The 14,389-nt window shown below is 38.8% G+C and overlaps 1 protein-coding gene across 1 annotated transcript in view; it reads left to right on the forward strand.

Moving 5' to 3' along the window:
* The window catches only part of LOC306885800 (voltage-gated delayed rectifier potassium channel KCNH8-like), a gene marked incomplete at both ends in the record, with an annotated part of 37,694 nt that extends 32,493 nt beyond the window's left edge, over positions 1 to 5,201 (forward strand). The window contains 3 exons of the mRNA XM_079442587.1: positions 2,843 to 3,092; positions 3,913 to 4,127; positions 4,956 to 5,201. Coding sequence (XP_079298713.1) covers positions 2,843 to 3,092; positions 3,913 to 4,127; positions 4,956 to 5,201 — 711 coding nt within the window. The remainder of the gene's footprint in view (positions 1 to 2,842; positions 3,093 to 3,912; positions 4,128 to 4,955) is intronic.
* Positions 5,202 to 14,389: the final 9,188 nt, after the last annotated feature.

Below are 14,389 nucleotides of genomic sequence, written 5' to 3' on the forward strand. Positions count from 1 at the left end.
TATTAATAGGGTAGGATGGTATACTAAACTTATTGCAGTATTCCATTGTATTGCATAGATGGGTATAACATCCGAGTACAAGCCAAATACAAGTCTACCTGATCTCACACACACACACCTGTTTACTGTACAAACCAAAAATGTTACTGTTTGCATTACTAGTACAAATCTTTTTCTATGCTCAAGTACAAACAGAAAATTGTAAACATAAAACATCATATCACTTTAAACTTACACTGACTATCCATATTAGCAATATAAACAACACAGCTATAAGGCTGGACAATGGGTTAAACTATGTGGGTGCTGTGATTAACTTTTAAAAGTAAAAAAATTAAAAATACAAAAAAAACCCCAGCAAAACTGAAGCAGTCTGTGAGAAGGACACACAATGTTTCAATCTCTGTCAATCACTCTGATATGCAATTAAAATGAGTGCACTGACTGAGTGCTGTCTGTCACTGTCTTTAATCACTTCTATGCATAACTGTATGGTAGTTAATGCCACATGCACTGTAATATTAAGTTCTATATTGAAAGCTTAATTTTCAAATGAAAATAGCAATAACGTGATCGTTTTATAAAGTATGCGTATAATGTGTTAAGGGCTTTCGCTGAAGGAAACAGCTGTGGTGTGATGAGTGGTGAATGCAGCGAAAACTTTACAGAAGATTGGAAACCGATTGCTCTCCCATGACTTTTTTGTAAACTGTATTTAAGACAAAGAACTGCACAGATGTAGATATTATAACAATCTATCGATAAACACACACCTTGTCCTCTCCTCTGCGCCACCGCAGTCTGTGGATTGAAGAACGCGCAGAAAGATGGGGAGGAGCCGAAGTCTGCTGCCGTTTCAAATTTAAAGGGGAAGAATCGCAAGATTTTTAGGGGGAAAGTGCTAAAGCCCCCCTAAAAATGACCTAGCAACGCCCATGACGATGACAAGCCGGAATGAAAACGAGCCGAAATGAAATAGGAGTAACGAGGCTATTTTTAAAATGTAAGGAGTAGAAAGTACAGATAATTGCGTGAAAATGTAAGGAGTAGAAGTAAAAAGTCGGCTGAAAAATAATTACTCCAGTAAAGTATAGATACCCAAAATTTCTACTTAAGTAAGGTAACGAAGTATTTGTACTTCGTTACTTGACACCTCTGGCAATGGGCTCAGATTGGTTACCTGGTCCAGTGTGTGATTGTGATTGGCTAAACCGCCTCTAGTGCATGGCCTCGCTCCCTTTGTTGCATGTTCCAGGGGGCAGGGTTTGTCTGGTTTTGTGATGTTACAAACCTGGGAAGTAACTCTTTGTAGTCCCTGCGAGCCGTTATTGTAGGCATTAAACTGCCCGAATTTTAAAAGACTTTCAGATATTGTTTATGCTCAAACAGCAACATTACACACTAACTAATGTTTAAAAAAAGTGAAATCACAATCAACCACCCCTTTAATATTTTTATTGGCTATTCTAAAATGTTATTGTAATTTTACTTTCATTTGACTTTTATATTGTATTTTAATGCAGTAATATAAATTGTATTATTCATTTTGAAGTGATTTAATGTTAGTGTCTTCTGATTATTTAGGATTATTACATCAAAAGCAGAAATAAAAACAAAGTAAAATTTGTTCATTTAAAAATTCTAGTTTGACCCTTGAAAACCAATATCGCTCGATCTCTGATAACCATATTCACATTACATCATATTTACATAAAAAAACATCATGGTATTATCACATTATGGCACTGTAAATAATGTACTATAATGAAGTAAGATTCTGAAGCCAAGAGCAAAACAACAGCCAAGGCAAGTATAATTTAGACAGACAGTTGGACACTTGAGGAGGGAACTACTGTGTGCTCCGTCCTTGAGCCTGGGACTTTATTCCGGAGTCAGGAGAGGGGGTGGAAAAAAATGAGATGGAATCTAAACACCTTGCTAAATCACAGATTTATGAATAATAGATGGTGAGGCTGATGGCCGGAGAGCAGAAGACAAAGAGCGAGAGAAAGAGAGAGGGATGTGTGTGCCGTCAGTGAAGGGGAGAGTGACAGATGCCATTCAGTCAGGCTGAAGGATGGTTGCATATATGGATGGATGAGCAGAGCAGATGAAGGGTGGCGGAGGGCAGGAATGAGGCATTGCCGGAATACTTCCAGTTTTTGTTTTAAGGGTGAAAACTCATAAAGTGGCATACTTAATGATTTTAATGCCAGTTTAATTAATGTAATGTGCTGTTACATAAGTTCACACAGAAAACACAAGATTTCTCTTCATCATATTGTAAATAAATGTTAAATCCAGCCTTCTTTTTTTCCTTTCATATATTTATTCTTCCGTTTTTCCTATTTATTTTCCCTTTTCTTTATTATTTTTGCTTGTTCTTTTTCTTATTTTTTATTCCGTTGACTTTTTCTGTCTATTCTTTCACGTTTACTTCTCTCTTTTCTATGGTTTTTCTGCTTTCATTTTCTTTTTCACTTTTCTTTTGCTTTTTTATTTTTATTGAATTTTTTTCATTTGTTTTTTAACATTCTTATTTTTCTTTGCCGTTTTGCTTTTTCTTAGTATTTTCCTTTTTCTTTTCTATTTTATTTCTTTTTTCACTTTTCCCTTTCTCTGTTCTCTCTTTTCTTTTTTTACTTCCATTTTCTTTTCATTTTTTCATGTTTCCTCCCATTTTTCTCATTTTCACTCGTCCTCTTCTCTTTTTCCCCCTTTACTTTTCCCTTTTATTTTTCTTTATTCTCTATTAACATTTTCATTCCCATTCCCATTCTTGTTCCATTTCCTTTCTCTTTTTTATACCCCTTTTTTTCTTCTTCCTGTCTACTCTCTCCAGCTCTTGAGAGACTTTCCAGATGAGCTGCGTTCAGACATTGCCATGCATCTGAATAAAGAGATCCTAGAGCTGTCTGTCTTCTCCTCTCTGAGCCGTGGATGTCTCCGCTCTCTCTCCCTGCACATAAAGACTTCGTTTTGTGCGCCGGGCGAGTACCTTCTTCGTCAGGGAGATGCTTTACAGGCTCTTTTCTTTGTCTGCTCCGGCTCCATGGAGGTGCTAAAGGACAGCATGGTGCTGGCCATCCTCGGTCAGTTTACACAAACCCACACACAAGCAAACAGTTTTATCTCAGAAAAGCTCAACGTAGTTTTAGTGCGCTGAGGAACTAGAATGAAGGAAAAAATGACTGCTTCTCATTAAGTGAAGACTCAGGGCCCATGTGTTCCTACAGTTGCCAACAAAAGCTGCTCTCTGTGATTGGTCACTCTCTCTGTGAGGCTTCACACACACAGCAGGCTCATAGGACAGTGGACCAAATGTGCGAAAAAATCTAATCCCCATCATCCTGTTAGGTCCTGCCTGTGTGTGTGTATGTGTGTGTTTGTGTTATATCACCTTATGAGTTCTGACAGGAAAAAACACACACTATCTTTCTCATCTTTCCCTCACACGCTCCCTCCACCATGCTGACAGAGGAAGGTCTCTCTGACATTGAGTTCTCGAGAAGGTTCACTTGTGCTAGTTTTTGTGTGTTTACATACGTGTGCGCTTTCTTAAACAGTATCTTTTGTGCCTCTAATAGAGCCGTTTGTAGTCCCACAGTGTTAAAATGCTAAACAAATTAGCATTTTTGAGCCAGGGCTCCCTTGGGAGATTCTAATGGGTTTTAAGAATAGTTTCCGATTTATGAATAAAATAAGGTCTGTGGTTAATGTAACTTGGAAACCTTTTCATGTTTTCAGACTACTTTATGCATAGTCCTAAGGGAACCCATGGCAGATTAGCTTTCCAGTTTAGCCTACATATTGACACTGACTAAATTGCAATTTCCTAGTGATATCTGACAAAATATTGATGTTTTTTTGCATCTTCCTCTTTGTTTGTGTGCTCCTGTGTGACTTGTACAGGTAAAGGTGACCTGATTGGTGCAAACATGTCGGTTGGTGACCGTGTGATAAAGACGAATGCTGACGTGAAGGCGCTGACATACTGCGACCTGCAATGCATTAATCTGAGGGGTCTGTATGAGGTGCTTGACCTGTATCCTGAATATTCCCACCGCTTTGTGCAGGACATAACACACGACCTCACCTACAACCTGAGAGAGGGACACGAGAGCCATGTAAGACATTACATGACCATTGTGATGCTGAAATTTCTTGTTCATTTATTTGTTTATGGTTGCTGGAACCCTTAATGCATTTCGGTAAAAGCCTGACCTGATCATAACCTGATTCAATTATTTCATTTCATGGACACAAGATTAATACTGTTTTTGGGATCCACCAAAATATAACATATATTTTTTAACCCCACACGCAAAGTGAATGAATGAATGAATTAATGAATGAATGAATGAACTAACAAGGAACTGATGAGGAAAACCGGAACGAAACCAAATAAGGGCAAACAGGAAACTAAACAGAAACCAAATCATGACAATTTCACTGTTTCCACAAAATATTACACAGTGCAATTTTTTTAACTTTTATAGTAATAGTATGTACAGTATGCTTTTTTGTTTGCTCAAGAAACATATATTACTATAAAAGTAAAAAAAATTGCACTGTGTAATATTTTGTGGAAATATATATATGTTCTGTTTAGTTTCCTGTTTGCCCTTATTTGGTTTCGTTCCGGTTTTCCTCATCAGTTCCTTGTTAGTTCATTCATTCTCATCACCTGTGTTTAATTAATTATCTTGTTTCCTCGTTTGGTTGGTCCCTTTATAAGTCCTCAGTTCTCCCTCAGTCTTTGTCTTGGATTAATGTTAAATAATGGTATTGTGTGTTGTAGCTTAATAAAAATACTCCTTTTCGTCTATTCCTCATCGTGCGCATTCTTCTACAACCACATCCTGTAACAGAATCCAAGACCAAAACAGGATGGATGACCGAGCAGGATTTATTGCCCTGGCCCATGCATATTCAGACCCGCTGGATTTTGCCAGGGCATTCGTGCCGCTCGCCCTCTCCAATGCCCTGGAGGACCAAGTCCTCAAGACCCTGTTCCGGCTCGGGATAACGTTCCATCATCGCACGAAGCTCCCAGACACCTCCAACCTAAATTAGAAGGAGACGGTCATCCGGTGTTTGGAGAGTCTTCGGTCCAGAGTCAGAGTCTCCCCAAGCCCGCCGTTTGCGGGGAATTCAAGTTCGCTGCCGTTCGCGGAGAATATGGCAAACCCGCCGCCTGAGAATGTGGCAAGCCCGCTGCCTGAGAATGTGGCAAGCCCGCCGCCTGAGAATATGGCAAGCCCGTCTGAGACTCGCAAGTGCCCTCCAGTGCCTGCTCCTCGCAAGTGCCCTCCAGTGCCTGCTCCTCGCAAGTGCCCTCCTGCGTCTCCGCTGGTTCCGTCCAGCTCTCCTGCGTCTCCGCTGGTTCCGTCCAGCTCTCCTGCGTCTCCGCTGGTTCCGTCCAGCTCTCCTGCGTCTCCGCTGGTTTTGTCCAGCTCCATGCTGCCTGAGCGCCCCCAAGAGTCTGCGCTGCCTGAGCGCCCCAAAGAATACGCTCCTCCAGAGCGCCCTCAAGTGCCCGCTCCTCCAGAGCACCCTCAAGTGCCCGCTCCTCCAGAGCGCCCCACAGTGCCCGCTCCTCCTCAATGGCTCCCAGAGGGGAACTTCCCAAGAAATGTTTTTTTGGTGGGGGTCCATATAGTCACGGCCTGTGTGGCCAGGCCAAGGGCCAAGGCCACAGTGCTCCCTGATCCGCCATGGCCTCCCGTGTCTCCAGTCCCGCCATGGCCTCCCGTGTCTCCAGTCCCGCCATGGCCTCCCGTGTCTCCAGTCCCGCCATGGCCTCCCGAGTCTACAGTCTCGCCATGGTCCCCGAGTCTCCTGACACGCCCTGGAGTCTTCCCTTGTCTCCTCTCTGTCCTGGCCCTGCTCCAGCCTCCAGGGCGATATCTGTCACGGTTTGGTTTCTGTTTAGTTTCCTGTTTGCCCTTATTTGGTTTCGTTCCGGTTTTCCTCATCAGTTCCTTGTTAATTCATTCATTCTCATCACCGGTGTTTAATTATCTTGTTTCCTCATTTGGTTGGTCCCTTTATAAGTCCTCAGTTCTCCCTCAGTCTTTGTCTTGGATTAATGTTAAATAATGGTATTGTGGGTTGTAGCTTAATAAAAATACTCCTTTTCGTCTATTCCTCGTCGTGCGCATTCTTCTACAACCACATCCCGTAAAAGAAATATACTTTTTCAGGATTCTCTAATGAATAGAAAGTTCAAAAGAACATATATTTATTTAAAATATAAATCTTTTGAAACATTATAAATGTCTTTACTGTTCTTTTGGTCAATTTAATGTATTCTCACTGAATAAAATTAATTTCTTTACAAAAATCTTACCACAATCTTTTGAACAGTAGTGTGTGCTTACATATTGTCATATGTCTCACCTTCCAGGTGATATCCAGGATGTCCAGCAAGTCCATGGACACACATGTGCGTCTTCTCCTCAGCTGTCAATCATTCCACACTTATCCACTAACAGTGCTGTGTTGACTATAATAGCTTGGGGCTCATTTCCCTAACAATGATCTACCTCCCGCCTCATTTGCCTAATGAGGGAAGCTAAGAACACTACAGCTCTGAAACAGCAGGGAGAGAGAACGAAAAATTGATGGTGGTGATGATCATCTTCCCCATTCCCTGTCCTTCCATGCCTGAAGCGGTAATCAGGGAGGGAGCGGTGCTAGAGGAAGGGGAACAGTGCGTTTAGGGGCGTGGGAGGGGTAAAAGGAGGAGCGGGCGGTTATTGAAGTGCCAGATGACTGACTGCTTTGGGAAACTGCCGCTCTTTCAATTATAGTGTGAGGGAGCCTCAATTATTCAACAGGGAAAATGATCAAATTAGTGTACGAAAAGTGTAATTAATCAGATATATATATAGAAGAAGAAAGGGAGAGTGAGATTAAAAGAGAGAGAGACGGGGAATACCCCTCACGTTTATTCCGTCTCTTTGCTGTGTTTTACCTCTTGACTTTTCTGCCACCTTTCATTGGACTGACATTTAAAGTGCTCTATAAATGGAGATTGTTATTTCTAGCCAACATCGTTGCAAAGTTTCACTGTGTAATTGGCAATGTGCGTGAGAACCATGAGGTGTAAAGCACAGCGAAACCCATTACACTGACTATTATTGAACGGAAAAAGTCGAGCCTTTAGGGTTCGTTCTGACATGATCGCTCTCACTTGTACGACTAGGGGTCAAAGATTATGTTATCAAAGCTGCCAGGCCAGTTATTTTAAATGTATTATAGGTCAAGTCTTCTTGAAGTCATTGCTAGCGAGGTCAAGGTTCAAGTGATAAGATCACTACCATTAAATGAGTTTTACGTTTTTGCGGTTTCATAGCTTTTGTCTAATTGGTCCTTGAGGGAAAGTGTGTAGGTTGTTATTAAGAGTGTTTTCATTTTGTGTGTGTGTGTGTGTGTGTGTGTGTTTGTGTGCCCCAATGTTACCCGGATTGAAGTCCATACTGAAAACATACTTGTGCATTCAATATCTATCTATCTATCTATCTATCTATCTATCTATCTATCTATCTATCTATCTATCTATCTATCTATCTATCTATCTATCTATCTATCTATCTATCTATCTATCTATCTATCTATCTATCTTCTCAGATTTTTGATGCATTAAATAAAAAATCTTTCAGATTCATATGCATCTGTCTTAAAATATGAACTTTCTCTATTACTTTTTGAATCATTTGTGTTAGCCAGTAAATCACTAGTATTTGTTTGTCTTTCTCTGAAAACATTTAGCATTATTTAACATTGTTTGTTTATTAAATGTGTTCCATCTAAATAAACCGTGTCTTTTGAGAGCGAGCATTTAGGTCATTATTTACTGTTTCAATGGATAAGGAGAAGATGGCAAGGAAAATGTGGGACCAATATAAAATTATCTAAATGCCACATAAAAGCCCCTAAATGACTGCTTAGAAAGAAATTTTCTAAGGAGCAGGCAAGCACTGTCACATTAACTAGATGTTCTTTTGTTTCATTGTTAATAATGAAAAGTCAGTCTTTTTCTAGTTGAGTCATTCAAGGTTAGTCATCCAACTTTCATCTGGCCTCACACGACCTTAGCGCTACCTCTTCTGTCCAATCACAGATGGAGGGGAGGGGAAATGGAGACGTGATCCAGTGCTATCCACCAATAGCTGAGCATCAAGACGAGGGAGATGATGATGATGAAGATGATCAGATTCAATATCTCAGTGGTGCAACCAAACAAAAAATGCACATGCAGAAAAATGATCACCAAACCAACAAAAAGCTCCACATTCAGCATACCACTGTCACAAAGCCTGACCTCGCAAATCTCAGCCCAAGGTGTGTGCACGCCCACACATGCATGCATTTAAAAAACATTCAAAGATACAGTATTTTAATAGACATTTGCTCACTGGTGCATGAAGGACTTTGTGAGAGCAGTAAAGTGGATTTCTGTTTGTGTGTGTTCAGGGTCGTGGATGGCACAGAGGACAGTGATGGTACAGAAAATTCACACACATTCATATTTTCCTCTGGGCATCAGCACACCGTCAGTGGTGCAACTAATACCACTGCCACCACAGCAGGTGTGTGAGTGCTTGTATGTGCATATATGTGTGTTGACAGAGGATGGATGATTTGATGAATATTGGCATCTTTCGTCTTTATGCCAATATTCCAGGACTGACCCACAATAAAGGATCCCTGCATTTCCAGTGTTTATTAATGATGATCTTTTGTATATCACCTTAAAGGAATAGTTCACCCAAAAAAAGAGAAAATTTGCTGAAACGGTACTCACCCTCTGGCTATCCCAAAATGTGAGTTTGTTTTTTCGTCTGAGCAGATTTGGAGAAATTTAGCTTTACATCACTTGTTCACTAATGGATCCCCTGCAGTGAATGGGCCCCATCCAGACAGCTGATAAAAACATCACAGTAATCCACAATTAATCCATATGACACCAGCCCATCAATTAACATCTTGTAAAGTGAAAAGCTGTGTGTTTGTAAGAAAAATAAAAACATAATTTAGGCTTTTAAATCATCTCTTCTGGCCAAAATTCCAGCCCATAATCCATAATAACTATTCCTCCAGTGAAAAAGTCCATTCCTATTGTTTTCTCATGTCAAAATCTACTGACATATTAGTTTTGGACTGTTTTCACTTGTAAATAGTACTTGATCTGTGAATATTTCTCTTCTCATTCAAGTGAGATGATTTTTTCACTGGGGAAAGCAATATTATAAATAGAGCACTTGTATTTTAGATTGAAGCAATGGTTTGAAGTTAAAAATCTTTTTTTACAAACACATATTTTCACTTCACAAGAGGTACTGGAGTCATGTGGATGTGTTGTGGATGTATTGTTTTTATTAGCTGTTTAAACTCTAATTCTGATGGCACCCATTGACTGAACAAGTGATGTAATGCTAAATTTCTCCAAATCTGTTCCGATAAAGAAACAAATCATCTACATCTTGGATGACCTGAGGGTGAATAAATCTTTAGAAAATTTTCATTTGTGGGGCATTTTTCCTTTAAAGGAATAGGTCACCCACAGCTTGTGTCGTTTTATATCTGTATGATTTTTCTGTACAATACAAATGTCTAAGCTCTTTCCTCTTATTTACAGATATTCTTTGGTTCTCGTATGACAGTGTAAATGAAAAATTGAAGACTGCTTTCCTTGAATTTAGTTTTTTCCACACACAAAGATGTTCAGAAGACTGTCCTTTATCTGTTTTGGACCTTGTCATTTTGAATCAGTTTATTTTCATACAAAAAAGGCAGCTTAGATATTTTGCAAAATACCTCATTTTTTGTTTCTTGGAAGAAAGAAAATCATACTGGTCTTGAAAGACATGAGTGTGAGTGGTGACAGAATTGTCATTTTTGTGGTGAACTCTTCCTTGAAGTCTTTGAAATGAGTTTTCACTGGAAGTTCTGTCAGTGTTAGGCAGTTGGACATAATTGTTTTTTTCTCTGTGCAGAATTAGCAGCTAAATCAGAGGACACCAGAGGACAGCTACGCCACCTTAACCAAGAGGTAAATGATTTTCTGTTTAATCTCTGTCAGTCTTGTATCATTTTTTGCTGTGTAATTTAATGGTAGGTCTGCACTTACAGTTTATTTGGAAAGTGTGGGTTTTATGGGTGATAGCTCTGCACTAAATGTGAGTACTGACAGATCGAAACCAGCGCAGCTCAGGTGAGCTCCTGGTGTCAGGTACGCACAAGCCATATGGCGGGCTGCTGCAAGAGAGGAGAAGGGGATGTTATTCAAACACTAGAGGACATCTCATTAGAAGAGGAAAGTGGGACTGGCCCCATGATGGTGGAAGAGAACATTCCAACATTCCAGATTTCCACAACGCCCTTGAACCCACCGCATGTGCTTTCCCACGAATTGCACATGTACATGATTCTGTGTAATTCATTATAAAATTCAAAGGAAGTTTGTAAAGATGTTTATTAGAGGAAAATTATTGCTGGGCAGCAGGGTTGTTGCTTCAGTTTAAGGCTGAGACCACATATTTAGTATAAAGGCTGTGATGTTATATATATATATAAAAAAAAAAATATATATATATATATATGTGTGTGTGTGTATATATATGTATACTTATATATAATCATTAGATTGTATATTATTATCATTATATTAAAACAATATTAATAAATTAATATATAATACAATTTTTATATATACATTTTAAAGCACGCAATACATGGAACATTTTTGAGCAATTGCACAAATTAATCATTAAGTCTGTTTTGTGAACTGTTTCACGAACAGTTCTATAGAACTGATTTAACGTGAATCTATTTTTAAATCAAAATTAATCCCCTAACTACACAACTTCTTGTAACTACTGTAAATATATATTTTTTCATCATTGAAGGGCTTTGTCAGGCCATCTCATCACAATGTCCGACTGGTCACTCACATAAATGTGCAGTGTTTAAGTGAATACATTAAATGTTTAATATTAATTTAATATTAGCATTAAAATTAAATGTACGTTAATGTTTAATAAGAAAATTAATCAGGACTTCGAAGTCTTACTGTCAGTCTGGCTTGAAGATTTTGATGTATTTTTCCATGTTTTTCCCCAGTGTAATATATTCTCACAATCCTAAATTAACTACTTAATTACCGCTGCAATTTTTATCACATAATCGAGTCCAGATCGGACACTCACAGAGAACTGTAGCTTAGCTGAGTATTGGCGTGGGTATATAAATCCATGTGACAAACCACAGTCTTGATTGTCAGCCCACGGTTTTGACATGAGGCTTTTGACAGGTAATGTCGTGAGAGGGACGCCCTGCTGCTGAGCCTCTTCCTCATTTTTTCCTCTCTATCTCTGTCTCTGTCTCTTGTATCTCACTGTATATTTTTGACAGCCGGCCTCTCAGCAGGATTTTGTTGTAATCCATGCTTGATTCGGTCTACCAAAAGGATGAGTGCTCTCTTCCTGTTGTCCCTTCCTGTTTGAAGCTGTTGTCTTGTACCTCCCTGCCACTGATGGCATTTATGGATCATTACCCAATTACCCTCATTATTTGGTATTATCACTTGTTGGCACGATTCTGAGGGGGGCTGCCAAATCGGTGTCCATCTGAATCTGGATCATCTGTGCTGTGTTCTGGACCTTCATGAACATTATCACTCTGAGCTTATTAGGGGATGTGTATAGAGCACAAACAGTGCAAGAAGATACACAGGACGAGTAATTATGGGAATCCAAATTGAATTTAGTGAGCTGTGGTTACCTCGTGATAACTGTAAGTGTTAGTGCACTTCTAGATAAATCAGTTGGGGAAATCGTAAGGCTGGTGGCTTTATGAATGGAAATTGCTTTTCTGGTGCAAGACCTAATCAACTTTTTGAAACTGTTTTTTTTGGAGTAGCCTGAAAAATGCATTTGATTTTAGCATAGTATGAGCATTGTTGTATATAAACATATTTGTAAAAAGTTCAAGTCCGTGCTATTGAAATATTTAATATTTATTAATGCTATTTTTCATGTTTCTCAACTTTTCTATCTATAAATAAGAATGTATTTATTCATTTATTTGTTGTTGTATTTAATATAGATTAATTTGTTCAGGTTTTATACTTTTCACCCAGATAAAAAAAAAACAACAACAAGGGAAAGAAACTATTCACACAGACTCTGTGTGAAATAATCAGGATCTACACCAGGGACAAGTAATGATCTTTCTTAAGAGAGAACCCAAAAATAACTAAATATCAATAGTCAACAACAAACAATGATGTCCCATGGGACCTAAATAAATAATGCCTCAGTTTCACCTGAAAGCTGCTGGCTCCAGCAGACAATGACAGATGGGGGGACGCAGAGGGACAACCTATGACCTCAGAAGATCATATGTTCTGTTGCTGTCGTGAACTGTTTTCATTTGTTATTTTTCTTGCTTGTTGCACCCCTTTCTGAAAATACTTAATAGGTCATCATATACTGGAATATATATTACAAATTTAGTTTAGAATTGCAAATTAATTCATTCCATATGCTCTTCATTCCAGATTCCAGTCTCTCTTAAATATCTTTTATTCAATTGTGATAAGTTCTCTTAGTAAATTATATTACATTGCAAACACATTTTTTTAACAGTCACCTCTGAATTTTGTCAAAATAAAGCAAACTTTAAAAACAAGTTTTTAAATTGCTGTTTTAATATTAGTCTAACTTGTTACTCTGCATAAAGCAAGCCAAGAAAGCTTGCATGGCATTAAAACATCAACCATCCAAACCAATTAAAAATGAATGTTGTGCATGCAGGATACACAAAGAGTCTTAATAAGCAGCAGCTGTTCTGCTGCTTGAATCATGAATATTTAATTTACTATTAAAATGTTTACTGTAAAAAATTATTATTATTATTATTTTAATAAATAAATGGTTGCAATATATACAAGTCATCAAATTAATGCAATCTTTTTTTTTTTTTTACAATTAATGCAATATACATGGTAATTAATCAAATTGATTGATGTAATGTAAAAAATGGTCAAACATAATTTTTAAGTACAAGTGCTACTAAATACTGGAATATTTGTTATTATTTAATTAATGAATTTTTTAATTTTTTATGAACATTGCTTCCATAGGCCTGTTAATGTATCAAAATAATTGTCCTAACATTGCATTGTGCAATGTTATATTGTAAAGAGAAATTAAATGAATTCAAATGACATTTTTAACAAATGGAAAAATAATTATTTCAAAAAAGGGGGAAAAAACTGACAAAAAATCATTTGAAATCCCAAAAAATGACATTGATACTGAAAATCGCAGTAGCCTCAGTCAGTGATTCTCTATTGTGAAGAAAGTGTATCACAGTAATATAATGTATTTATAATCCACCACTACTGCTCAGTATTCTTCTATTAATGAAACACTGACTTTCATTAATCATGTGCTGAAAAACATTAATCATGTCATGAGCTCTGCCCTAAATACCCAGTTTAAAAACTGTTGCTTTTGTAAATTAATTTATAGTCATGAACTAATGAATCTGTTTAATATACTTGTTATAGATCCCTAATGAGAAAACACAAACATCTCTGCTTCCTAATCCCTGTAAAGGTCAAATGTGACACCTGTGTTTGTCTTACAGGTGAATTCTCTCGGACGGGAGGTGGCTGAGCTGGGACGAGTCATGCGGAGTCTTGCCTTTCTCATCGAATCCATGATGGCCTCTCCTCAAACACCAGGTGTCTGTACATCCACGTTTACCTCGGGACATCCTTCACCTCCAGTCCCCTTCCCGAGCCAGGGTTCTTCTTGGATCAACCCTCCTTTTTCTTCACCGATGCACCCTGGAATACGTCCAGGAGGACTTGTATCCCATCCACTCAGACCACAAGAACTGCAGCTGGTCTGCCCCACCACACCTCCCAGTTCCTTTTCCATCACACTTTCCTCATCCCCCCATACAGACAGATTCAGAGAGCCGTTATTGACCCTTTCTCCGCACAGCGCAGTCGCTCGGACCCGCTCGCAGAGCCTGGAGATGCCTCTTACGCGGCATCACCAACCCATCTCACACACCCCTGGAACTTTACCCAGAGCTAGACAGCCATCGCTGGGAGAAGGGGAGGATCTCAGGTCCCTGGGCTTGTAGCAGTCAACCTTTAAAACGGACAAGTTCCACTGGAATCTGCGTGTTTACCTGGACTCAGGTCTGGACTGATAAGATAAGTGGTACACGCACTACCAAAGCCATCTCAGTTTTTAAGATAATCTCTCTAATGGCATGTATTTCAATGCTAGAAGCTAAAGGGATATCTCTAATCAGGAAAGTAGTTGGAACAGCGGAAAGTTTAACTTACCAAAAGTAAAAC

The sequence above is a fragment of the Barbus barbus genome (genome assembly GCF_936440315.1).
Source record: "Barbus barbus genome assembly, chromosome: 19".
NCBI classification, from domain to species: Eukaryota; Metazoa; Chordata; class Actinopteri; order Cypriniformes; family Cyprinidae; genus Barbus; species Barbus barbus.